At 41.9% G+C, this 27,572-nt stretch overlaps 4 protein-coding genes across 4 annotated transcripts in view; 1 reads left to right on the top strand and 3 right to left on the bottom strand.

Moving 5' to 3' along the window:
• The window catches only part of DTX4 (deltex E3 ubiquitin ligase 4), a 31,249-nt gene extending 27,182 nt beyond the window's left edge, over nt 1–4,067 (top strand). Inside the window, exon 9 of the mRNA XM_084894850.1 lies at nt 740–4,067. Coding sequence (XP_084750976.1) covers nt 740–973 — 234 coding nt within the window. The 3' untranslated portion in view covers nt 974–4,067. The remainder of the gene's footprint in view (nt 1–739) is intronic.
• Nucleotides 1–27,572, bottom strand: part of LOC311628087 (olfactory receptor 5AN6-like) — a gene marked incomplete at its 5' end in the record, with an annotated part of 243,286 nt that overhangs the window by 201,410 nt on the left and 14,304 nt on the right. The gene's annotated exons all lie outside the window — the stretch shown is intronic.
• Nucleotides 5,045–18,202, bottom strand: MPEG1 (macrophage expressed 1). The gene is made up of 2 exons (XM_084894842.1): nt 18,104–18,202; nt 5,045–8,984 (listed from the first exon to the last, which is right to left on the bottom strand). The coding sequence occupies exon 2, from the start codon at nt 8,891–8,893 to the stop codon at nt 6,740–6,742; it is 2,154 nt and encodes a 717-aa protein (XP_084750968.1). The 5' UTR covers nt 8,894–8,984; nt 18,104–18,202; the 3' UTR covers nt 5,045–6,739.
• LOC311627564 (olfactory receptor 5A1-like) lies at nt 22,707–23,668 on the bottom strand (the record flags this gene model as incomplete). Its single annotated transcript, XM_084894069.1, is given in 2 exon segments — nt 22,707–22,750; nt 22,753–23,668. Coding segments are annotated over 2 exon segments (960 nt in total).

The following is a 27,572-nucleotide window of genomic DNA, read 5'->3' as shown; positions in this document are numbered from 1 at the left end:
GGGACCCAAGCAAAAGTTGGAGGAGGGGGTGGAGTAGGGATGGTGGGCACAGTTTCAGAAGGTCTCAGATCAGAAGTGCCTTGAGCCCTAGCTGGTTTGGCTCAGTGGATAGAGAATTGGACTGCAGGCTGGAAAGTCCCAGGTTAGATTCCAGTCAAGGGCACATGCTCAGTTTGCGGGTTCGATACCCAGTAAGGGGCCTGCAGGACACAGCCAATAAATGATACTCTCTCATCATTGATGTTTCTACTTCTCTCTCCCTCTCCCTTCCTCTCTGAAATTAATAATATATTAAATTAATAATTAATTAAATTAATAATATAAATTATATATATAAAAGAAGTGCCTTGAACCCCTAGGTCCTAACTTTTAAAATGCAGCTGTAATATTGGTAGCTAATATTTGTTGAATAGTGTGTTTCAGGCAGTTATTAAGCTACTTTTCATGCAGCACCTGCTAAATTACAGCCTTTAGAGGCAGCTCATACCATTGTTGTTCTATAAATAAGGAAATTAAATTTCAGAGAGGTGATCTAACTTGTCCAAGGTCACACAGTTAGGCAGTGACAGAGCCAAGACTTACCTGCATGTCCCTGAGTCCACATCCAAATCTTCCCTTCACTTAGGGCGTCACCATGCAGGAAGGGGTGGGGACCTTCACAGGTCTCTCTACCATTCAAATGATAGCCTTTGATTGATACTAATTGTCTGACTTTGATTTCCTGCCTTTTCTCTTGTAGGTTCTGAAGTTGCTGCTGGTGGCCTGGGATCGCCGCCTCATTTTTGCCATTGGTACCTCCAGTACAACGGGCGAGTCAGACACCGTCATCTGGAATGAGGTCCACCACAAGACAGAGTTTGGCTCTAATCTCACTGGCCATGGCTACCCAGATGCCAATTACCTGGATAATGTGTTGGCTGAACTGGCTGCCCAGGGCATTTCTGAGGACAGCACTGCCCAGGAGAAGGACTGAACTGGAAGGGCTTTGGGGGAGAAGGGCTGTGGGGACCACAGGGTAGGAAGTAAGGAGAGTCAAGGTAGAAGTTGAAGCAGTGCCCTCCTGATTCCCTCATCTCCCCTCTTGTCCTCTCTCCATTCCCCATTCCTCCCAGCCACAGGGGGGAGCCAGATTGAATAAGAGGATGTCATTCATAAACCTCATCAATTACAAAAGGGACATGAGATGAGGGCCATCCCCAGTCTATTCCCATGGAGTTTTTGGTGCTGGGTAGTTAAGAACACCGCCCCTCACCCCCTGGTCAGCACACTTAGGGTGTGGACAGTGCATGGCACTCCATATCCTGGCCTCGTGAAGCCTGAGGGTCATTGCCTCAGCTGGCTTCTTGCTGCTTCCACTTCCAAAAGTGGAGTTTCTGCTTTTCTCTCCTCTGCTGGAGGCGAGGAGATCTCACTGTGCAAGTTTGGGGGGCAAAGAGGTGAACCGCTAAAATGCTGTGACATCAGAAATCAATGCCTCAGTGTAGAGTGAGGAAGTGCTTCTTGCCAAGAGGGTCAAAGAGACAAAGGCCTCAGTTCTCATAAGAGTCTTTGGCTTCTCTGGGCCCTCCTTCCTCCTCACACCACTGACCAGTCCAAAGAGGCATCTGCTTCTCTCTCATGCAGATGGATGGGCTCTGGGATTCCTCTCTGGATGGCATCCCAAGGTGTTTCCAGCCACTCACTGATCAGACCAGAGCCTGCATCCCATTTAGCATCTGAACTGTCCTCAGGGAGAGGAGTCCATAGTCTTCTTCCAAACTCAGCTCAAATATTCCATGAGTTTCATCAAGTCACTGTGAGTAGAGCCTGTGCTGGGCTCTGTGCCATCTGTGTATGTGCATATGTGTGTGTCTATATGCATGTGTGTGTGTACACACATCATGTTCTCACAGTCTGTTTTGCAAGATGTCAAACCCCAATTCTGATGGGGATCAGAAAGCCCAGCCATGGCCCCTCCACTTCTCTCACCCTTTGCCAATCCATCACATAGTAAACTTGTATTCTGATTAAGTCAGAACTGTGTTTGAAAAGATGTGTAAGATGAGGGCTAGACTGACCCCTTTTTCAGTCTCTTTCAAGATTGGATCTGAGACAATCTCCATCCAGCCTGGTTTCTCTGAGGGCTTCAATCTCTGTCCATGCAAATTTGTTAATTTGAGCCCAGGGGTGGTGTTGGGCCATCCCATTTCTCTCGTCTATTGCAGATTGACTTAGAACATGGAGAGAGCCTCTTCAGCTCATTCGTAACAGGGTTAGCACCATCTTATGGTCTAGTCCAACCTGTGTATGGGTTGTGTCCCAAGACCTTATCTATCTCCTCCCCAACATTCTTCTTGCCTTTGGCTCACTCCCATTATGAAATGAATTGGGGGTCAGGGAGTAGAGAAGATGGAATCAAATAGGGAAACCCAATTTCCCCTTTGAAAGTGGGTTCTTTGAACTATGTGTTTGGGGGAAGTTCCTCTGGATACTAATTTGAATTAATATACCTCATGTTTTGGGGGTTTGATGTATATATATGCATATATATTTCATAATATTTGGGAGGTTTTTGATGCTAGAAAATTTGAAACAAAAGAACCTTTAAAAAATGGTACTGAAATTAGAACCAGAAACAAAGCTTTCCCAAGAGTCCTCTTCAGAGCTGCTGCTGTTAGGCCTGTAGCTGTGACCAGTGGATTTACCTAAGTATCACCCAGTTCCCAGGGAAACGCTGGTGCTGAGCCTTTCCTCATTTTCCCACTGGCTTCTGGACAGTCATAGGCTATAGCAGGGGGTGTTCTGATGGGGAGAATTGTGTCTGCCATTTTGGTTCTGGTATCTCCCATAAGTCAGCCGTCATTTATCTCACCAGCAAACTGGGTGGTTGGTCCTGAGTTCACTGCACCACAGAGTCATTTCCTGCCGCTGTTGGGAAGGAAACACCCAAACTCAATGGAAAAGACATCCCTGCAGTGTTGAATGTCACCCCCCCCCCACGCCCTCACCAGACTCCCATAGAGGAGAGGGCATAGAGAGCTTTACCATGGGCCACTGCCATCTCTGCCGTCACCCTTGTCAAGTGTCTTCTTGGCTCATCACCCACAGTGATGAGGAATCAGACGGAGGGTCAGTGGATAGAAGCACAGTTGTGCAGTAGGAGAAGGGGAAGAAAGAAGACATGCTTTGACAACTGGCAATGGGCAATGGGGAGAAACTGATTTCCTGCACCAGGCAGAAGAAAGTGTGGGTGGGAAAGGGGCCCCAGAGAGCATACAAGGCAGGATGTATGCCAGGGGAAATGCCACTTTGAGAGTAAGTCTTCAGACCTTCAAGCCTTTCCCCTGGGGCGTTGATTATCTGTGCCCCATTTCTCTTCCTCTCTGAGGATGCTCAGTTGGGGCTACCTCATTCTCATCTTCTTGTGGGACATTCTGGGCAGAGGGAATCTTGCATTTCCTTTCTAACACTGTGCCAAGGTGGGAAGCATTCCATTGCCCTTTCTCTGGAGCTGGCTTTAAAAGGTACAGTTTGGGGTTCAGTGAGGACCCTGCCAGCAGAGGCCCTGGGCATCCAGCACTTTGAACAGGTGTGTCCCCACCAGAAGGCCTGCTGAACTCCCTGGACAACGCAGGGACTTCCATGCCTTTCCTTTCATCGTCTTAGCACCAGCAGCTCAGTTCCTCCCTCCCTGGGGTCTCCAGGGATGAAAAACCCTGTCAGATGCTCATCCCATAAAGATTAATTGTGCATATGTTGTTGTGTGTGCCTTTATGTTTTCATTCCTTTCCTCTGTGGTTTTTAGACTTGGTCAAAAGTACTCATCCTGGTATTGCACTGTTGTGTGCATGAGAAGACTGGGGGAAGGGCCCATTGTGGTACAAGAAAGGGTCCTGTCCCCTTTCTTTGTCTGTGGACACTGGCATTGAGTGGGGGTGGGTTTCTGGGAGAGGGCAGGTGACTGTCCTAATGTAAATGTTTGTAACTGCTATGTTTTGAAGTTGTTGGTGTTGCTCTGTGAGAGAACATCGCCACCTGGTGCTCATGAGCTGTACATGCAGAACAATAAATGGCAAAGGAACAACCAATCACAGATTGTCAACCTTCTCCTTTCTATAGAGCAGGTGCCTATCCCTGAGGCATTTGGGGTAATTCCCTGAGCCTGTAAATAAACACAAGCCCTCCCACTGGGTGGAGTGGTGGGGATGGGGGGGAAGTCCCTTTTCTCTATTTGTTTCACATCTTTTCCAACCACACATTTGCCCAAGGGACCTGGTTTGACTTCTTGTTCCTTTAAAGAAAACAGACCACGTGACGGGAAATAAGTAAATGAAACTGAGGGAAAGACTTTTTTAACAACTATGAATGTTCACTTCTTACAGTTCCCCTTACCTGACCACACCAGAGTGTATGTTTCAATAGTTCATAAGCTGTTGTTTTTCAAATAAATGTTTAGCATTAATCATCCCGATATTATCAAGAACACAGAAATAAAATGCAATAGTAAAGCCACCTTTGTTCCCCCAAACCACCTTTGTCTTCATTTATGAGAGTTCACAAAGTGTGGTTTTCTTGAAATCTGGATTGGCCTTCCCACAGATCCCAGCCTAGGCTCACCAGCAGGAAAGCAGGCCTGGAAACTCTTCCCTCTGGGCTCTGACTTGGTAAAAGCACTGAGAATTACCGAGTTCCGATTTCCTCTGGGTGAACAATCAGAGTGCTTCTTAAGTGCATATTTCAATGCTTATTTATGTGCAATTTTGTTAGTTGAAATATAAATTTGTAAAGAGAGAACTCATGGACATGACAACAGTACGATGATTGCACGGAGGAGGTGGGAAAGGGTATAGAGGGTATAAGTGGTGATGGAGGGAAAGTAAAGTTAAATAAGTTAGCCAAGGTTTTCACTCGCATGGGCAGTTAGTGCACTGAAAGTCTGGAAGCCACAGTTCTACTTTGTCTCTCTGACTCAGTCATGTTCAAAGAATTCCTGGGAACAGCAGTATGTGCAGAAAAAGTGGTTAGTTTGGCTGAAATGAACCCACAAAACACTCAGAAGTTTAGAGGAACATTTTAATGCTTAAGAAACGAGGTCAAGTGAAGGGGTTGTAGACATTGGTGCCCCTGGCTTGGCTCCACTTCTGTCACTTCTCTTCATCACAGCAGCGGTTGAGGGATGATCCTCCCTCTTGTGGCCTCACAGGCTGGGATGCTCCAAGCCGCTCCGAAGAAGAACCAGTTGTAAACCCAAGCTCCTAATTGTGAATGTGAACTGGGGAGGACAAACTATCCTCCACAGAAGATCACTCACTAATGACATTTGATTTGGTGAGAAGTGTATAACTTTTTTAAATGTTGTGGAGGAACACTGATAGAGTCTCCCTGATCATTGTAGTTAGGTGAGATTGGTACTAAAACTGGGTGAACCTCAAGTGCCAGGTAACAGGCATGCATCCTGTCAGGTGCCTCCAGGAGGTCAGCCTGGAACTGAAGGGAATATGTAACAAATGTTGTTGAATGCCCTTTTCACTTCATTTAATAGCATGGATTTGATCATGCTGGCCTCCTTGCTTCTGGTAAGATAAAGGCAGGGCACATATGCGGTGTCTAGTCTGTGTTGGTTTTCAGGAAAATGAAAAACTTAGCTTTGGGCTTACTTTGCCTTTTGGCTGTATTCCTTGTCTCCCATCCCCAGAAAAATGCAAACTTCGTGTTGGAATGTGGTGTGTGAGGCAGGGAGTGCATGTGATAGAAGTCAGGAAAGACAAGGGCCATTCATGAAAGAGGAAGGGGTTGTACTTTGGTAATATAGACCAGGAAACTGCAATACTTAAACCACCCAAAATCTATGCTCTTTTCTTTGCCCTGTTTATGAGAAGCTGAGAGAAAGAAGCGAGGTAGTGGGTTGTGGGTAAGAGTTTCAATTTCCCCTGAGTACCAGACCCTTTTCCAGTTTTTATCCTTTCTTCGTTTACTCCTTTTCTACATATTATTCCTTCTCCTTTGACATCCTAATAGAAGTTAAAAATTAAAATATTTTCTGAGAACTTTATGAACTAGTCCAAAGTCCAAAGGTGGTCTAGTCTAAGTAAGCATTAAATTTTGTGGAAGTTGGAAAACATAGGTTTGGTATAAGCAACATGTTTCTGTTCAGATGATGATGAGATGGCCCAAAGGAGATGACACAGCCCTCAAATGCAGAGCCCTCAAAGCTAAAAAGCAGTGGCCAAACAGGACTCCTATGTCCTCTAGAGGCTCTGTCAGCCTCCGGGAACATGAGATCCAGACATCTCTTTAAAACAAAATGGCTGGAGGGTAACACTTAAAGGCAGAAATTATTTTTTTTCTTTCTTTCTCAAGATAAAAATTCTTATAGCTCGTGAATTGGAAACCACAGTCAACCTCAGATTAAATACATAATTTCCAAATTCAAATGTCAACATTCTCCCACCTTACACCCGACTTTTTACATGTATGCATTCAGATGAAAATAAATAATGGAGCACATAGAGAAAAGATACCCAGTCATGTTTTAATCCCCAGAATGACTTGTGCTTAGAAAGTCACAATTCCTCCCCAGTCCTCACCCCAAACTCGCCCAAGTAACTCTATTAATTTCCTTGCCCAGAGACCAAAGGTATACCTGCTTTTGGTTGCACTTGCCACTTCAGTAGTTAGAAAGGCAGAAATGTAGAGAGAAGGAGTGAAAGAGACATGCTTGAAGCTCTGCCTTCAAATGAAGCATTTTCTCAAGAGAGATTTAAGCTGGACACTGCTCCTGCTCTTGGTCTGGAGTGTCTTCCGTCCCTGCAGTACCAGAAGCCAAACTCTGCCTCTCGTCCTCAATTGCCTGGTATCCCTTCTTCTTATATTTCCGAATGCGATAGATCACCAAGGCAATGATAACTGCCAAGACGGTGGTGACCCCCACTGTAACCCCAGCAGCTGCTCCCCCCGACAGACCACTACCATTCCCATGGATGACCTTCATGGCCCTGCGAAGCTCTAACGGCTCTCCCAACCTCCACTGGTTGGTCTGGGGGTCTTTAATCCAGGAGCTTGAAGTCTCAATATTAGTCACTACGACAGTGTTAGTGGCAGCCTGACTCATAAGGGGTGGCCTGGTATAAGGTGGGAGCCTGGCAGGGGGCAGAGACCCTCCCGTAAAGATCCCAGACTTGACACAGTAGGATACTTGGCACCCATCGCTGATGAGGGCTAGATGTTGGCTAAAGCCCCCGGGACATTTTTTCAGAGCAGGTGCCCCTAAGTCTCTGGATATGGCAGAATCCACCAAGGGGTTCCCAACTGCACAGCTGAAGAACCCACCAAAGGGGACCGAAAACCTATATCCCAACTCATAGTCCTGAGAGGCACATACCTTGAGGCTTTCAAAGAGTCTTAGAGGAAAATAGCCAGCTGGGCATGACTGTGCATTTGTCAGAGGGTTAATGCTCTTAGCACTGAAGAGGCCCCCAAAAAGTAGTCCTGAGTTTTCTGGCACTTCACTACTGGCCACACACCAAAAAGCCCTAAATTCGGCCTTTGCCACTCGGAACACATCTTCACACACCGTCTTGCAGAAGACCCAGAGGGTGCACTTCCGGACACACTCCATGTCATTGTAGCCCTCCTCGTAGTTCTGGGTCAGCAGGTGGATTGGGGAGTAGCCAGAGGGGCAGGAAAAGTCACCAGTGAGTGGATTCTTCTGCTCCAAGTGTTGGCAGACTTGGACAGCCCTATGTCCTGACAGCTGAGTGCATTCCTGATAAACCCCACCAAAGGAGAAGTTGGTCATTTTCCCTTCACAAGAGCCATCATCAGTGTTGGCATGAAAATTGAAGTTGGGTGAGTTGATATCTGTGCATCCAGGATAAGTGTTGAACATGTAGTAGCGCCTCACAGCAGATTCCACCGTCTTAGACAACTTCTTCACCAACGGCCCTGGCAAGTCAGGCAGCATGTCAGGGTTGATGAAGAAATTCAGAGGCAGGCCAGCACGGTCTATGGCCACCAGGTGGTTGGTGATGCCCTGCTGCCAGGTCTGGAGGGTGATGCCTGGGTAAAATGGAACCCCTCCAATGCTCTGCACCCTGGAGTGGGTGCGGTTTGAGAGGTAGCCTTTGATGAAGGCATTCTGTGAGGTATAGTTCTCCTCAAATTTGAAGTTCACAATGTTTCGGAAGACAGCTCCGGCAGAGGCAGTCACAGCACTACGGCTGCTCTGGCTGTCCTGGAGGAAGGAGGATCTGATGTGGTCTTCCTGAATGAGAGCAGCCCCAGCATCCACACTGGTGATGACATGGGTGCCAAAGTTGAGGACCAGGAGCTCTGCCAAGTAGGTGGCCATTCGTGTCTGGTTGTTCTCCAGACGGTCAGAGATGTCCAGGAGCAATTTCTTAAATGCCAAGTTTAGTTCTGAAACTGGGTTGATTTTGACTGTGTAGATCAGGTTTCTTACCTGGACATGGGTGGTTACAGCTTGGTCCTTCACCTGAAGAGTCTTCATCCTCTGGAACTCTGCGGAGAACTTGCCGTTGACTTTGGAAAAAAGAGAGAGCTCCGTGTTGATGGAGAAGGAGGTGCTGCTCTGGTAATTCACCCAGGACTCCAAGATTTCTGAGTTCATCTCCAGGTTGCTCTGTTTCTGGGGAATGGTGAAGATTTCATCAGGGATGATGTACTCGCCATCCTCCGTGGTCCTGCAGTCGGTATAAGTCAAGTCCAACACCCGTCCCAAGTCCACATTCCGTAAATTATCCCAGCCGCCTCCAGGTAAGACTTCCAGAATAGGTAGATTTAAGGCCTTCTTGCATTTTTGAAATCCAGCCTCATCTGCCTCTCCCTGAGGCTTGTCCATCTTAGCCCATGCTGCCACTGTCCAGAGGAGGATGGCACCCCTGAAGCTGGTCATGGTTCAGACAGCCTCAGCAGCAAGCCAGCTCTAAGCAGCATCCAGCAAGTGTGGTGCAAGCAGAACCAATGTGAAAGAGCAAATGCTGAAACTACCAAAAAAAAAAAAAAAAAATCAGTAGTTCTCCTAAAGCCAGCAGTTCCGCTTTAGGCTACTGTAATTGCAAAATGGGGAAATGAGTCAATTGGAATATTGTGGTCCATCAGGACTTTGAAAACGTTATGGTGTACCATATAACCGTAACAGTTAACTACCTTAACTGTCCCCCAGGACTCCCCAGGTGGTTACACTATGGTAGTAGGGGGTACTCAGAAGTGCAACCACACACCTGTTTCCTCCACATGAGTTTTCCTTCTGTAAAAGATTTTTGCTTTCGATTCATTCTCTTAGTGTTTCAAATTTTTTCTGACTGCTCTTTGCTGGAACTCCAGTATTAGTTTCTTCAAACTGCAAATGCAGAGGTAAATGACAATATCATTCTTGCTAAGACACCAACTTCTCCATACCTAGCCTAGAGGTAGGTCATGGCCAAAGCCTGGGTATCCAATTTACCTGAGGTTGAAGGTTGTTCCCACAGAAAAAAGGAGTGAAAATATTGGACACAAATCCTGTGGAGTTTCATTGTGATAAGCCCTAATAGTCCCGGCTTTGGAAGTGGCATTATCTAAGGCAGAGTTGAAGGGATCTGAAGGAAATTCCACTTGCTACACACTGGGAACCTCAGTCTGCATTGTCCTCAGCATTCAGAGTGAAGGTGAGAAGTCCCACTCTGTACTGTTGTTTCTTTTCAGATAGAAATGTTTAAACAAGGAGAAAATCCACACTATAATCTAGATTTTGATTTAGAAATAGCAGACAGCGGCCAAAGAATATACAGTATGTATATACACACTTATACACCGTGTGTGTGTGTGTGTGTGTGTGTGTGTGTGTGTGTGTTTAGCTAGTAATAATTTGGTAGCTGCTGTTATACCTCTCATTCCATTCTTTTTTTAAAAATATATTTTTATTGATTTTGTACAGAGAGGAAGGGAGAGAGATAGAGAGTTAGAAACATCAATGAGAGAGAGTCATTGATCAGCTGCCTCCTGCACATCCCCTACTGGGGATATGCCCGCAACCAAGGTACATGCCCTTGACCGGAATCAAACCCGGGACCTTTCAGTCCCCAAGCCGACGCTCTATCCATTGAGCCAAACTGGTTTTGGCTCATTCCATTCTTAAGTCCATATAATCAGTACAGGTGCCCATAAAAGAATGTAAGTCTCCATTACTCAATTTTTAAAGCAACAATTCACAATTTCACAAATTTTCTTTAGTATACTAATGTTAGGGCATTAGAGCCCATAATTTATAATAGTGTGTTTAGGCTCATTGATCTCATGCCAGGATTAATTAAAGCCCAGATCTGTCAATTCTTTGGGACAATTAGGATGCATTTTAGGATGTTTAATGGTAGTCAGAGAATCCATTGGATTTAATGGGATCCCCAATGCACGCTAATGTCTCCCCAAATCAAACCATGAAGGAGATGCAGCGCTGAGGTTGAAAAGTTATGCTTCGATTTGTTAAGTATCATTATACTATCACCTGTGTGCATCCTGAAAAGGCAGTTTCAAGGAACTGAATTACCTCAGAGTGTCATGGGTTTTCAGAAATCTTGAGGGCAATTGCCTAGTTTCATGGGGTGACCTTCACTAGTTGTTATTAAGATAATAAATATATTGTGTTCTGTAAATCTAGAAATAGCCATTCTGGGCCTATTCATGCCTCAGTTATCACACTTCAAGGAATTCATCTACACCCAAGAAGGATTAATTTATCAACTAGTGCTCAGTATGTACTTGGCTAGAGAAGCTATGCACAGAACATCCTGGTCAATTTCCAAATCAGTTACAAATGTATAGCTCAGTAGAATAATCCAAGAATTAGAAAAAGTAGAATTAAATGCCCTTTGGTACTTCCAATAAGTCTGTTTAAAATATCCACACATTTTTCTTCAAACTGTTTCAGGGTTAATTCATCATAATCAGAAAACTCCCTCATACAGTTTTGAAGACATGCTAACAATGTTATACTCTTTATTATCCCTTTAATAAATCCTGTTAATAAATCTTCTGCAATGAGAATATAAGAAAGCTGAATATCAATAATTATATATTCAGGTGTTCCCACATCCTAGCACACCCAGTCATTGTCATTTTTTTGGAGAGCTTTCTTCTTCATTTTTATCATAGCAAAAATTGAAAATAGCTAAAAGAGCCAATCGGAGTGAAATTATATTGCATCCATATGACATAATATATTATAGCCATCATAGTTAAATATTCAAACAATTTTAATAACATGAGAAATTCTTATGCACAATGTTAATTTTAAAAAATGGTATACATTCAACATGACCTCAGCTGTGTATAAATATATACCTGTTGACAGTAGTTATATCTGGTTGGTAAAGTTTTGTGGACCTTGAGATAAAAGAATCATTTGATGTGACCTACCAAGAAGTTTATCTGCTGAGGAATCCCCATGTTCAAGTGAGGACCTCAATCTTATGAATACTAGAATCTAGTGGCTGCTTACTGGCAGGGGTTCCTCATGTACTCTGTATAGCAGGAAGAACCTAAGACTGGACCTTTGGCTTCCCACACTATGCCCTCCACGCCCCCTTTATACCATCTGAGTCAACCACTGCAAGGAAGCCCTGATTTCATCTATCACTGAAACATGCTGGGTCCAAACAGAACTGTTCAAGTTACTTGCACCTATACCAGCCAATCAAAACTGCATGATTTAAACCCATGGTCGGCAAACAGCGGCTTTCGAGCCACATGCAGCTCTTTGGCCCCTCGAGTATGGCTCTTTCACAAAATACCATGGCCTGGGTGAGTCTATTTTAAAGAAGTGGCATTAGAAGAAGTTTAAGTTTTAAAAAATTGGCTCTCAGCCGAAACTGGTTTGGCTCATTGGATAGAGCAGTGTTTTTCAACCTTTTTTGGGCAAAGGCACACTTGTTTCATGAAAAAAATCACGAGGCACACCACCATTAGAAAATGTTAAAAAATTTAACTCTGTGCCTATATTGACTATATATAAAGTAATTCTCTTGAATAGGAATCAAATAAACACAAAGAAAGTATTTTATAATTACTTTATTATGAAATATTAAGTAAACAAAATAGTAAAAAATTATAAAATTCTTGTCTTGTCTGCACCTACGGCACACCAGGCAACATCTCGCGGCACACGCAGCGGAACAGCGGTTGAAAAACGCTGGGATAGAGCATCGGTCTGCAGACTGAAAGGTCCCAGGTTCGATTCCGGTCAAGGGCATGTACTTTGGTTGCGGGCACATCCCCGGTAGTGGGTGTGCAGGAGGCAGCTGGGATGTTTCTCTCTCATCAACGACGTTTCTATTGTAGCTCTCTATCCCTCTTCCTTCCTCTCTGTGGAAAAATCAATAAAATATATTTTAAATAAATAAATAAATTGGCTCTCAAAAGAAATTTCAATCATTGTACTGTTGATATTTGGCTCTGTTGACTAATGAGTTTGTTGACCACTGATTTAGATCAATCAGAACTTTAAGATTTAGCTACCTCATTTACATAAAATAATCTAATTGACAACTGAGTGGAAATTTTCACTGTAGAAAGTGTAGCCTCCCCTTTGTCTCAGTGGAACACTATTTAGATTTTTACTCGAATCTGTGGCTCCCAGGCTGCAGCTCCTTTTGCCTCAAATAAATGCTTTTTATTCTTTATTAGCCTAAAATTAATTTTGGTTTACAGTTGTATGAATTATTTAAACTTTTTCCTCTTTGTCATTTTTGATTTTTCAACAATGAGCATGTCTTTAATAATTTGACAAATTTTTCTTAGGAATCTACTAAGTACCAAACACAGGGATGGGTACTGAATAATCATTACTTTTGTACTCAAGAAAATGTCTGACAAGTATACATTTAAAAAAGAAGAAGAAATTATTTCTAAAATTTCCATATATCTAAAATGACCCAAAGCCTATGACTCTGTGATTGCTGTGCTTAAGGAAGTTCTCTTTTATGTTCCCTGGGAAACAATAAAATGAGAAGTGCAAACGATGGGAATTTCAGTTCAACTTAAATTTGCAGGCCAGCAGCAGGCATCGCTGCTCACAATGGTCAAGGGTGAGGAAACAGCACAAAGAGTTTGACCTGAGTGTTACCCCCACTTCTTTCTTGCTTTACTCTGCTCACCAGAAATTTCCTCTACTTTTTTCTTATACTGAAGTGCTTATGCAATCGCATAAACTCTCCAGATGGCTACCCTCAAGGGCCCCTGTCTGAAAACTGAATTTTGATCTCTAAAAGAAATAGCTAACTTTTTTTCATAAGCTATCCAACTGTGTTACAGAAAAATAATTTCACTTCCTCCAAAAAGAGGCAAGAGGGAAGTCTCGTGTCTGCTTTCTTTCTCAGTTTGAGCGCTTGCAACTGTCTGGCATCATCTTTTGCAGAGCCAAGCCATACTTCAGGCCTGAGGTTCACTTCTGTGTGGGCTTGGAGCTGGTCCAGATGTTTCCTACTTCCGCATTTCACTGTGGTTTGAAATGGGGGGGGGGGGGGGGGTGCGGGTAAGTCTGGTTGTGTTTCCTTTCTTATTTTTAGCATAAATCTGGAAAACCAGCATGAAAACTTACATTAAAACAATTGTTAAATGAATCACAGAACCATGACTTTTATAGACTCTGGAATTAACTTGGTTCTAGAAAAACCTAGGAGATATCAGTCAACTAAGTGACAATATATTTTTTTTTCCTGAACTGTTGATTCCTAACCTGATAGAGTTGTTTTGTTACTTCTTCCCTTCAAAAACTGTTCTGCCATCCAGATTGTTTGTGTCCTGACCACATAAAAAAGAACATAGTGGTTTCTTGACTCTGATTAATCTTGTGGACAAAAACAGAAGGCCCATGTGAAATTCGGCATATTCTCTTAAAAGCTAGTTCATAATTTGACAGCCTTCAGCCATTTGATTTTTTTCTCTACTAACACTTTTCCGTCCCAATTGTCCTAATTCTTTCTCTTTTCTTCAGCTCTTCCCTTTTTGCTTTTCTCTTCACCATTTCCGTATTTAGGCTCAGAGGATACAAGTTTGTTATTTGAGGTGATAGTACTTCCATGGTACTAAAGAAGGAAATCTGATTTGGCAAAGACTTAGTCTCTCTCCCCACCCCCACAGGGTTCAAGTTTTATTTTTTTATTTTCTCTTTTTTTATCTTTAAATTAAATTTCTTTGGATGACATTGGTTATAAGAGTATATATGTTTTGAGCATACAATTCTATGATATATCATCTGTATATTGCATTGGGTGCCCATCACCCAGTGTCAAACGTAATGCTCTTTTAAAAGTCTGGTTGACTGAAAAAGCCTTCACAGCCATCCCTCCCTTTTCATCTACTCTCCAAGCTGAGTCCCAGAGACTGAGCAGTTAGGGCCAAGATCCTCCCCTCTGCCCCAGGTTTCCTAATGACATCAGCCCAGTATGAAGAATGCCTCTTGTATTCTGCTTCAGCTGAAAACAGCTTGACAAGGGGGCCTCATACACAACAGGACTAGAAACGAAGTGGGATTTCCCCATGTCTTTCCTGTCATGAAACTTCCTTTTTTGGGAATGACTTGAGCAGAAGTAACTGAGAGGCATCTGACCTTTGTGGGCTAACTCCTGACAGATTGCGTATATCTATATTTGTTTCATTATTGGGTAACATAAACCCAATCTAACATTCAGTTTTTCACTCTTTCATAGCAAGATCTTCAGATGGACTTTGAGCAAGGATTTACTTACCTAGATAACTTCCTCCAAAAGTACAAAGTCTCTTAATTCCACATTACAAAGTAAAAATTACCACCATTTTCCTTTCTACCTAAAATAATCATAAGTAGGTTAAAGTAAAAAACCAGCAAGTTAACCCTAGCCAGTTTGGCTCAGTGGATAGAGTGTTGGCCTATGGACTAAAGGGTCCCGGCTTCGATTTCAGTCAAGGATACATACCTTGATTGCAGGCTCCTCCCTGGTGCAAGCCCCTGGTTGGGGCTCATGCAGGAGGCAACCAATCGATGTGGTTCTTTTACATCAATATTCTCTCTGTCTTTCCCTCTCTCTTCCATTCTCTCTAAAAATCAATGGGAAAATGTCCTCAGGTGAGGATTAAAACAAAAACAAATGAGATAGGTAAGGTGATTCTTCAGAATTATGTGTAATTGGGAGCCTTGAACCCTCCACTGAAATATTCCTATTGTATCTACTATTTTTTGTGATCTAAGTATGAAATTAAGAGCATGAGCTGGGTTATGGGTCTATTTGGTTTTTCTCTGCTTTGTATATTCACTCAAAATATCTCAGCTATGAGACTGATAAACATGGATGTGAAACAGAAGTTTCAGAATTGAAATACAGGCAACATCCTGGCTCCATATATGACTCTGGGCAAGTTCTGGAGTCTCTTACCTAAGCGTTCAGGTTCTCAACTGTGAAACACAAACAACAGCATCTACCTCTATGTTATAGATGAAGGTGTTAAGAGGATTGACTGAAATCATGAAATCATGCAAGTAAACTCTATATGACCTAGGTAGGAAATCAATGTGTATCAGCTTTCAGCTTTGCTGGGCTTGTTGCTGCCATCTCTAGACTGACTCTGTGGTTCAGTCCTTACAGGATGGGAATATGGCAATGGCATGTTGGAACATCTCAGGAGCTTGGCTTTTCTCTGTATATTGCATTGTGTGCCCACCACCCAAAGTCAAATCATCTTCTGTCACCATATAGTTGACTCCCTTTACCCTTTACTATCTCTCCTCCCTCCTTCAATCTCCTTCCCTCGGATAACCACCCAACTGCTGTCTGTATCTATGAGCTTTGTTACAACAAATAATGTTTAGTATAAGTATGTCCCATGCAATATTTGGGACACACTTATACTAAGGAAAATAGTAAGTGGTTATCAAAATTTTAAATTCAACTGGGCATCTCATATTGTATCTAGAGACCCTAAGTAGTTCTGAACACAGGGAGACTCTGGCTGCTTCCTCACTTCTGAGCTCAGATGAAGCCCTGGGTCTGGGCCAGCAGTTTGTCAGAGGAGCTAGATAACTTCCTCCAAAAGTACAGAAGACTTAATTCCACATGCCAATGAATATTGATGCCTTAAAGATGAGAGACATGAAGGGTCTGGAAAGTATTTGCTCTTCCTTTTCTCCCTACAATGGACTGCTTTGAGGACCAAAGGTTTCTTGTGGTCTGTCTGAAGGCATTTGTATGACTAGACAACTATCTGTATCTTTCCTTAAGCTGTTGTCATCTCAGTAATATACCCCCTTAGATGTGTTTGGTCTCACTCCCTGCGTTATCTCCTTTTCTTCCTTACATTTCTTGCTCTGTGAGTGTACCTCCCCATGAAACATTAATTGATGGAGAGCATTAATTACTATGAATGTTCCTTTTATACACTTCATAGCATCCCATGCATTTTTAACTATTTATTTTAATGGACCTTTTGTTTTATTTTCTCCTCTAGTAAACTGTAATCTCTTTATGGGAGGAGTTTGTGTTTTTTTGGTTCATCTTTGCATTACCAGAGTCTAGTGCAGTATCTGGTACATAGCAGATACCCAATCAATACTTGTTACTATTAAATAGAGCAGACAAAGCTGACAGTATTTCTCAAACACATCCCTGGAAAATCAGGCCATGACTGCTTGGGAATGAATTGTGAAGCCAAAACAACATTATAGGAATTTACTTCAATATTTTTGAACACATACTCTGGGTCTAGCTTGTGCTCTTTGTACTTCATATTGTAAAGTAATTCTATTTTCTATAATTGTATCCTGGGTAAATCTGAGACAGTGTCAGCCCAGTGTCTTACATAATAAATAATAAATGACTTATTTATAAGAGCCCTGAGGGAGAGCTTCTATGTGCCAAGAGCTTTTGCTTTCTTTCTGATTTGGTATTTATGACTCTGGCCCTGCAGGACAGAACCCATACCCATTCCAGACACACCTTGGTCTCCATCCCTGCCAAGTATCTGCAGCTAATCCTCCCACACACGGTGCAGGCAGGGCCTGACTGGAGGGTAGGACAGAGGTCAGAAGGAAGGAGGAGCTTTCACGGAGCTAAACTGCCTTGTCACTGTCTGTCTGCAAAGTGCTTCCCAATCCAATCAGAATTCGATTCATCATGCTGACAGCCAGGGGTAGGACTAAGAAAAGTAGGAAAAAAATAGACAAGACAACTAGCATAATGCAAAAAGAAGAAAGGAGGGGTTTACTTAAAAAATATTGTTATCAGCCAAGACCGGTTTGGCTCAGTGGATAGAGCGTCAGCCTGCGGACTGAAGGGTCATGGGTTCGATTCTGGTCAGGGGCATGTACCTTGGTTGTGGGCACATTCCCGGTGGGGGGGTGTGCAGGAGGCAGCTGACCGATGATTCTCTCTCATTGATGTTTCTAACTCTCTATTTGTCTCTCTTCCTCTCTGTAAAAAATGCATAAAATATATTTTTTTAAATGAAAAAAATAAAAATAATTTTTTTTATTTTTTTTCATTTTTTAAAATATATTTTATTGATTTTTAGGCCTCCCTTTTTTTTTTTAAACAAATGCTAGTTATTAGAGAGCTAAATCTGAACTTAAATAAAATATATTTTATTGATTTTTAGGCCTCCCTTTAAAAAAAAAATGCTAGTTATCAGAGAGCTCAATCTGAACTTCGCTAATAAGAACCAGGTACCTTGGTTCTGGGGTTTCCCAGGTCCTGAGTAGACCTTGCTGTCCCTCTCCCCCTGGTTCCTCTCTTGAAAGTAGATTTTCGTTTCTGCCTTGGGAAATGAGGGCCGCACAGGACAATAAAAGTAGCACAGGGCTAGAATTCTGAAAACTTGGATTCTATTCCTCATTCTGCCACTAATTATCCTGCGGGTGACTTTAGACACTTCCCCCCTCTGAGTCAGGAGGCCTGGCTTTGAGTCCTGGCCTCGTCATTTTCTGACAAACTGCTTCTTTTCTCTAGACTTTCATTTCCTCGTTCACAAAAATAAAAGGATTTTATTAAATTTGGAGATCATAAGCCAAATTTTAGCAGTGGGGGGTTTATTTACAAATGCAAGCTTGCATTAGAAACCAAGATATAAAACACATAGCAGAGTAGCTGTCTCAGTTTACCTCCTGGAGGAGGCCTACATAGATCCCTGAGTCGCCTGGAACACAGCTCAAGAATCACCAATCCATGTGTGTTTTCTACAGTTTCTTCCAGCCGAGGCCTTGTAATTATGATGAAAAGAAGGAAACCTTCCCTAGTCATAAGTCATGAGACAGACTTAAAGCAGCATGAATCCCCTGCGAACAGGAAGTCAGAGCTGCAAGCAAGGGTTTTCAGACCATGCGGACTTCTGCCTTATGGGACCTTTCACCTCCTTTTGGATAATGTGTTGACAGGCAACCAACGGCCAGCTGTTGTGTAACAAATGAAAAGATTGCTGAAAAGATTAACCAGCTGTGAATCACTAACAAATTATTTCACCACTCAGAGTTTCTATTCTTTTGGAAAGAGGAGGGAGTGGAATAGACTAGTCACTAGGAGGTCACTGACGGCTCTAAAAACTTTCTGAGGTATAGTCATATGGTCAATGTTCTCATATAAATTTACCGTGCGAATACCACACGTCAGGCACCACTTGGTTTGTCAAGGAGACCACAGTCTAATGGGAAGGCAGACATTGAACAAGGATGCATTACATGAAAAGGGAAGTCCAAGGCACTAAGAGAACATAGACTAGGGTCGATGGACCATTAATCAGAATGTTTTCTGAGGGGAGAGTGAGTTGAGAGGGAATTGGGAGAACAGCTGGAAAGAAGTCTAGGATGACTCCAGGTTAGGGAGATGGGTGTGATCTGGGCAGAGATTAGAGACACTGGTGACTAAAATCCATGACAAATTCCCTTCCTGATACACCAATATGGTGGCTAAAGCAAACTCTTGGTCATTTGTACAATCTACTTTACTCCAAAATGTTAGGGCAAGCGGCTTGCAACGATACATTAAAACAAAACAAAACAAGATAACAGATTCAAAGAACAGTGAAAAGAAAAAAGTAGTGATGCAGACTCTAGCCAGGAATGAGAATAAAAGCACATGCTGGTGTGACTTTTACAGATGGGACACAAATTTTATTCAAAACTTCTCAGCAGCCATTGTAGAAAGATTTCATGTTTCCGTGTTCAATGATACAATTCACAAGGTCAATGGAAGAAGAATTGTTAATAAGAAAGCAGTTGAGAGCAAAATCCTCCAGTAATAAACAGTTCATTGTGGAAGCTGATTCAATGTTCTGTGCTAAACCCTCTTCTAATCTGGCTTGGTCTAGGAGTAGACTTTAACACACCATCTCCCTCCTTGTCCCCAATATCTTCACACGCTGCCATTCACTCTGTGTTTCTTCATCAGCGCCTACAGCACAGCTGATGATTTATTTCATCTGAATGTAGATGTATCTGCTGTAAACTGAGATGGATCTTACTTACTTTTGTCACCTTTCAAGAATATTATTCAGTTCTGCTTTTAACATTTTGTTTTCTTCCTTGTTAGTCATTTGGGAATAAACCCATTTATAAAAGTGTTCCACTGAGAAATAAATTTTTGAATAATGCGTTTTAAATAAAGCTCTGACAACCGATGGTCATTGGTGCCAATTCAACATCAACAGGAATCCCCAATTTGGGGTGTGATGAAGAAGTAAACTTTATTCAGTGCAAACCGCTCAACAGTGCTGCATCATGGTTGTGAAAACAGCATGGCTGTTGAAGAGCTCTGGGGCCAGGCAGCCCTGAGGCCAGGCCCCTTTCAGGCTAGGCAGCTCTGCTCAGCTCCACTCTACTCTGCTCCACTTTTCCATCGTCCATTGTGCTCCTGCAGGTTGCTCTGTTCCAGCAAGACCGCTTTGGTGTTTCAACTCTTGCCGCGGAAATGCAGCCTTAAGTCTTCCATAGAAAGTATGCTCCCTAAGCCAGAGTGGGGCTGGCTTATTTGGGCAGAAGTCCCTGCCCCTGGTCCCTAATTGGTCCATCCTCATGCAAATGAGGGCTCTAAATCTCAATTTGATTGGTCCAAAAGCACTGTCCTGATTGATCAGGATAGAGCCGCTCTGATTGGTCAGAGCTGCACAGCTCTGATTGGATGGGAAAAGCCTGAATCCTATTGGTTGAAATAGGATTCCAGGAACCTCTTTAAGGATTGGCACAGCTGGCAGAAGTACAATGCAGGCTGGCAGTTTAATGCAGTGGGAGGCAGTTTCAGTGCAAGCCTCAGTTTGAGTAAGAAGCCCTTGTGCAAATATGGCAGCTAAGCTCATTTTTACTTTTTTTATTTGAGCCCAGTTAGCCAGCAGGAGACCTCTCTATGAAACAATTTAAAAGACTGAGGTATATTTCTATGCATAGCATAAAAAGAGCTCCAAGAGCCCTAGCCAGTTTGTCTCAGTGGATAGAGCCTAGGCCTACAGACTGAAGGGTCCCAGGTTTGATTCCGATGAAGGGCACGTACTGTAATTGCTGGCTCTCGGAGGCAACCAATCATTGTATCTCTCTCACATTGATGTTTCTCTCTCTGTATGTTTCTCATTCTCCCTTTCACTCTCTCTAAAAACAATGAAAAAATATCCTCAGGTAAAATTTAAAAAAGAGCTCCAAGAAATAGTATCAATTGTTTTAAAACAAGGTTTAGAATGAACATTCATTATAATACCATTACGTAAATACACATAGGGCCACATAAAGCAGTATTAAATATTTTTAATTGAAACATATGTAAAAATTTATATGCAAAAAATATGTCAAATTACATAGCAATATAGCTGAAACCGGTTTGGCTCAGTGGTAGAGCGTCGATCTGCGGACTGAAAGGTCCCAGGTTCGATTCTGGTCAAGGGCATGTATACTGGTTGCGGGCACATCCCCGGTAGGAGGTGTGCAAGAGGCAGCTGGTCGATGTTTCTCTCTCATCGACGTTTCTAGCTCTCTATCCCTCTCTTCTCCTCTCTGAAAAAAAATCAATAAAATATATTTTAAAAAATACATAGCAATATAAATAGTTGTTACCTCTTGGGAATCCAGATTGAAATTGAGGGTTATGGTCAAAAGAGAAATTTTCTTATCTATAATGTTTTAATTTTTTAATAATGAAGGTGTGCAGGTGTTAAAGAATTAAAGTACATTTTTTTTAAAAAATCACTGGGCACAGTGCCTGTATAAAAATCTCGAAATCATTTGTCAAATAAATTTGGATTTTTTAATTCATTAATTAAACAAATATTTATTAAGCATATAGTTTGCTTCAGTCATGTCCTATGTTTTGGGGAAGGAATAGGAAGCAGTTTAGAGAAGGATGTTAACAACTTACTGAGAAGACAGAAAACTACACAAGAAAAAATAATAAAATTTCATAGGTGTTGATAGGTTAAATAGAGGATGGCACAGGAACATATTGGAGTAATTCTTATCCAAGTGTTCAGAGCACAAATCAAATAACAGTATGAATTGAAAAAAAAATTGAGGCAGAATAGTTAATTTATAGCTAAAGTTGATGTGACTTAGGAATGGCTGTCACAACTCACCAGGATTTATATACACATTAAAGAAGCAGAAGTTCAGAAATGTTCAAGAACCACCCTATAAAATAGAATCAGACTATTTAAAATTCACATTCAGTTCTGCTGCAAACTCTTGCAGCTTGGTTATCCTACCTCAGTTCATGACCTTTCTCAGATCGTGGGCCCTTCTAAGATAGTGCATGAAGATGGATGCAAGGATGTCAGAATCATGGGACAGGCTGAGCTCAAATTCCAGGGATACAGCAGACAGAATCCAAGTCTAGCATATAAAGTGAAAGTCAATTGGAGGTCAGGAGGAGAGTAAATGAGTCAAATACATTACAAGGCTAAGAGTGAGAACTGGTGGAGAAAACAGATATGGAATCAAAGCTTCTAAGGGAAATGCCCCATTTTTGACCCTATGCCTTCAACCAGGTGGTCACATCCAGTCACCAAGAGGCTCAGCCATGAAAATTAACCTCATGGCACTCTATCCTCTAGTTCTTCTCACTTGCTCTTATTTTTGCTCTTTTCTCACTGTGACTTTACAACTTTGAATCTTCTGGGTTTGGTTTCTATTTCTGGCCCCAGGAGACTTGATGATTCCAGAGGTGTGATCCTTGGCTCTTCTCCCACATGCTTACAGGTACTCTATGGCTCTCCTGGCTCTGAGTAATCATTGCTGAACCCAACTCACTTCAGGTTCTCAGGTTTTTAATCCAGATTCAGCCTTTCTCATCAGCATCAACCCTTGAATTAGTAGGAATCATAGCAAGGGAAACTTAAAATTTGTCCCAAGTGGTGAATGGATTGATATGAGTATTGTTATATTATAAAGCAGTCTCTATGGAATGTTTGTGGCCCTTGGGCCATGTCCTCCTTGGCTCTAAGGCATGATATCCTGAACCCACAATCTGATGCCATAAAGCTAAAGAATGTCATTTTAAAAAAAAAAAGCATATTTATTTTCTGTTGCAGATGACCAAGATTAAACCCTATAGGCCCATGGCAAGAAAAGTATAGGCAAGAAAACAAACTTTTGTTGAGCCTAATTATACAGTAGGAATGTAGGTTAGGGGTCTTATTTGAAATAGCTTCTTTAATTTATAGTTCAAATTCTGTGAGCCATTATTATTTCAATATACATATACATGTAGAAAAATTTTAAGATTTTTTTTAACTCAAGGAACTATAAGACCCATAAAAGACATTTGCTTCTTCCTCTCTTAAGTTTTTTCAATGCAACTTTGATCTCTTTGTTTCGCAAACTATATATGATAGGATTCAGCATGGGAATCACAACTCCGTAGAAGACAGACACCACCTTATCTCGGTCCCGTGAGTATCCAGCACTGGAATGGAGATATGAGAAGAGACCAGAGCCATAGAAGAGAATCACTGTGGTTATATGAGAGGCGCAGGTGTTGAAAGCCTTTGTCCGCCCTTGGATTGAATGGATGTTCATAACAGCAGCAATGATATAGCCATAGGAAACCAGGACAACAAGGGCTGATGTCCCACCAACTGCACACACAACCAGAAAGTTTACTACCTGGCTGAGGAAGGTACTGGAACAAGACAAGACCAGCAGAGGTGGAAGGTCACAGAAAAAGTGGTTCATGATTCGTGACCCACAGAAATTAAGCTGAAATATGGAACTAGTTTGGACCAACCCAGTGAGGAATCCTCCAGTGTATGCTGTAATGGCCATCCCCACACAAGTGTTAGGTGACATGAGGGCTGTGTAGAGCAGAGGGTTGGAGATGGCAGCATACCGGTCATATGCCATGGCTGCCAGGAGGCAGCATTCAGTGCCTCCCATCCCAACAAAGACAAAAAACTGGGAAGCACAACCCACAAAGGAGATGGTTTTCTGCTCCTTGAAGAAGTCACAGAGCATCTTAGGGGCTACAGAAGAGGTGTATAATATATCAACAAAGGACAGGTTACAAAGGAAGAAATACATAGGGGAGTGGAGGTGCGACTCCATCCTGATCAGGACAATGAGGCCCAGGTTCCAAGCCAGAGTCATGAAATAGATCCCCAGGAACAACACAAAGAGAAAAACCTGCAGCTCCGCAAACTCGGAAAATCCCAACAGGATGAAATCGGTCATTGTGCTGAAATTCCTTCCCATAGCCATGTAGCTGCTTTCTGCTGCCTTCAGAGCCCCAAAGGGGGATTCCTGTGGCAATGAAAATCCAAGCGAAGAAACCATTTCATTCTGTCATGGAATCATAAACTCCCAGCGTCAGAAGAAACTGGAATGCAAATGGCCTACCTTTCTTTGATGCAGAATTCCCCTCTGCGACATTTATTGGGTCTTTCATAGAGTTCACGATCATCCTTATCTGATGCCTTTCTTTATGGAAAAGTGACATGACCCAGAATAGACTGGCATTTTTGCATTATCTGGATCCTCACCTTCACTGTCGATGTTACCACTATACCAAAGGAAATTATTAATAGTACTTGAACTAAGTAACGCCCCTCCCTTTTTTTTAGTTACTCCAAGCATTGCAGTTGACTTGTTGAGACACTTCAATTTATCCTACCTACTCTTTCTTCTAAAGAAAATAAATATGTCAAGACATTAAGTGCCCAAAGAGGCAAAGCTGTGGTTTTTGTCATCATAGTTTGTTCTGTATGGGTCACTGTGTTCTTTGTTTTTAAGCAGTAGAGTGAAGCAGTTAGAGGTGTGAAAAAGCTGACATCCCCTTTAAAGATTAAAGAAAAGTAAAGAAGAAAAACAAAACAAAAAACCTCAACACTGTGAAATGCTGATGCTCATTTTGCACAAACATTATCCATGATCAAACACTTTGCACCATATATTTATAGAGCTAAATGAAGATGATATAGAAAGTAATAAAACATTACTATTAAGTTCAAGATGATCCTTACAAAGCATGGGACAGAGAGGAACAGATTATTTACAGCAGCAGGATAGGGCACCTGGGACCCTGGACATAGCAGGTGGAGACCTCAGAGAGAAGACGTGTTGGAGGAGGATTCCAATGATGAGTAAGGCATCACCAGGAAGAAAATTTGGTGTAGGAGGGGTTGGGACGGGGTTGGTTCAGAGAGCTTTACATCAAAGATGTAAGAGGCTCAGGAGAGTACAGTGTTTATGGAGCCTTAAACATGTCAGCATGGCAGGAGCACAGGGTAAACAGTGTTAAGAGAAGAAAATAGAAGTCTAGTTTTAAGAGACAGTGGGAGGTGGAGAAATTGTGAAAGTAAAGATGGCATGGACATTTGTTTAATTGTTTAACATATATATAATATACATACTAGTTCTGTATATTTAGTTGTCATCTTGTATATTTAATTGCATATGTGTGTGCATGTTTATATTTAACTAGAGGCCCGGTGCACAATATTCGTGCACTGGAGGTGGGGGGCATTCCTCAGCCCGACCTGCACTCCAAACTGGCAGTCGGACATCCTTAGTGCTGCCCCTGAGGTGGGAGAGGTTCCCACCATCTCCATTGCACTCGCCATGAGCCCAGCTTCTGACTGAGTGGTACTCCCCCTATGGGAACGCACTGACCACCAGGGGCAGCTTCTGCATTGAGCGTCTGCCACCTGGTGGTCAGTGCACAACATAGTGACCAGTCATTCTGTTGTTGGGTCGATTTGCATATTAACCTTTTATTATATAGGATTTCCACCTTCTCTCCACTTCTAGACTTTGTCCCCCCTTTACCCTGCCTTACTCTTTTGGTAATACTTATTACCTTCTACCATAGCATATAATGGATTGGTTTGTTGTTGTTGTTTTAAAATATATTTTTATTGATTTCAGAGAGAAAGGAAGACAAAGGCAGAAACATCAATGATGAGAGAGAATCATTGATGGGCTGCCTCCTGCACGCCCCCTACTGGGGATGGAACCTGCAACTGAGGTATGTGTCCTTGACCAGAATTGAATCTGGGACCCTTCAGTCCGCAGGCTGACACTCTATCTATTGAGCCAAACTGGCTAGGGCTGGTTTGTTGATTATTGATCTTTCTGATTTGTCTCCCTCCACTAGAATGTAAGCTTAATGAAAACCAGGTTTTTTATAGAAACAGAGGCATTGATAAATGGAACAGACTGACAGCTGTCAGAGGGGAGAAGATTTGGAGGACTGGATGAAAGGAGGTGAAGGAATTAGCCAAAAATATATAGACATAAAGCAGATGACAGCGTGGTGATAGCCAGAGGAAAAAGGTATATGAACAGAATGAGGCTTTGCTTGGGATGATAGGTGCACAATTCAGTTTGCAGATGGTGTTTTATTGAGTTGTACACTTTAAACCTGCATGGTTTTGTGAACCAATGTCACCCCAATAAATTCGATTAAAAAAAAAAAAAGACTTTAAGGAATTTTTGTCTTTTTTGTTGATTTTTTAATGTTTTTTTTCTTCTCTTTATTCAATTATGTTCTTCTTGTAGAGGAAGTCATGCTTCCCCACCATTAACAATTGCTTGTTTTACATTGAATAAAAAACAGCACGTCAAATAAATTAACATTAGCTATGACTAAGTTATATTTGAAAAACCTGCTCTGAATGGTCATGTTTCATGTAAATTGAAAACCATTAATCTCCTTTGTTTATTAAAGTATCCCAAGTACCTCAACCTGGCACATACATAATAGGTGCTCAATGAACATATGTTGAATATCATGTTAGAGAGTTTGACCTTTCTCCTATGGGCAAGAGTGAAAACATGAAAGTTGTTTTTGTTTGTGTTTTTAATTTTACTTGCATCTTTGTAAACAGGAAAGTGGGTATCAACTATGAGTTTAACCATATAACGGAGAGCAATATGGAACTGTAGAAGCTGTGTGAAAGATAGATGGGAGTGCAAGAGACTGGGCAGGAAGATTAGAAAGCTGCTTCCAAAGCCAGAAAGAAAGGCTTTGATGATTTGAATTGAGACAGGTCGATTTAAAAGCAAACACTACCCTGAGATTTAACAGCACCAGTCATTAGAAGAGAAACTATAGTATCCATGGCCAGACAATTACCCCATGCCCTCCCCTTATTTCTCACATTTAAAGTTATCATCAAAGGTATATTTTAGCAAGATCTATCATAATTCTTTTTCCTTTCAACTCCAAGAGTCTATTGTATCTAGTCTATTGCATTTTAAAGATGTGATAAAAACTGATTGCCTTTTTAAAAATATGATTATTGATAACTTGGTTATTTTATCTAAATTACCTAGAAATATAGAAGTAGAAATATAGAGTATATGGCATACATTAAATTCATAAGAAAAATTTATTTCTGATAAATCATAGAGTTTATATATAGATATAGAGTGTATAGGAATTACATAGAAAGAAACAGAGTATATGAATGTAATGTGTGTATGTGTTAGTTTGCATAGTCTGAGACCCCAGCCACTTATTTTTACAGCGTTTGAGGTTATGCAGCATTTTTACATCCATTATCTTATTTGCGGTCATCCAAAGCAGGGCTTTGATGTCAGGGAGAGCTAGTCTCTAATCATACATTGCTACTCACTAGCTGTGTGGCCTTGGTCAAGCTGACACATCACTCTTCAATTTCCTTTTATTTCCCTCAACTGTAAAAACAGGCAATAGCCTGGTTGGTGTAGGTCAGTGGTTGATTATTGACCTATGAACCAAGAGGTCATGATTAAATTTCCAGTCAGGACACATGCCCGGGTTGCAGGCTTGATTCCCAGTGTGGAATCAATTATTCTGTCTCATCATTGTTGTTTCTCTCGCTCTCTCTCTCTCTCTTTCTCTGAAATCAATAAAAATATATATTTTTAAAACAGAGGCAATAAAAGAACCACCTCACAGATTGCAAGAAATAAAGACAAAGTTTTGAAAAGAAAAAAGAAATGACTTTTATTACTTAATAAATAATCAGCACTGTTAGAATTTGAACTCAGGTTTATTCTTCCCTAATCCAAGATCTGCTCTCCACTGCACTGGCTGCCTAAGCCCAAGTCCTTGCACATGATAATGGCTACATTAACCAAATATCCCTTACTTGTTTTATCCCCAATATATTACAGCAAC

Source organism: Pipistrellus hanaki (genome assembly GCF_964339955.1).
Source record: "Pipistrellus hanaki genome assembly, chromosome: 9".
Lineage (NCBI taxonomy): Eukaryota > Metazoa > Chordata > Mammalia > Chiroptera > Vespertilionidae > Pipistrellus > Pipistrellus hanaki.
Note: the sequence above shows the minus strand (reverse complement) of the source record. Positions and strands in the feature narration are given on the sequence as shown.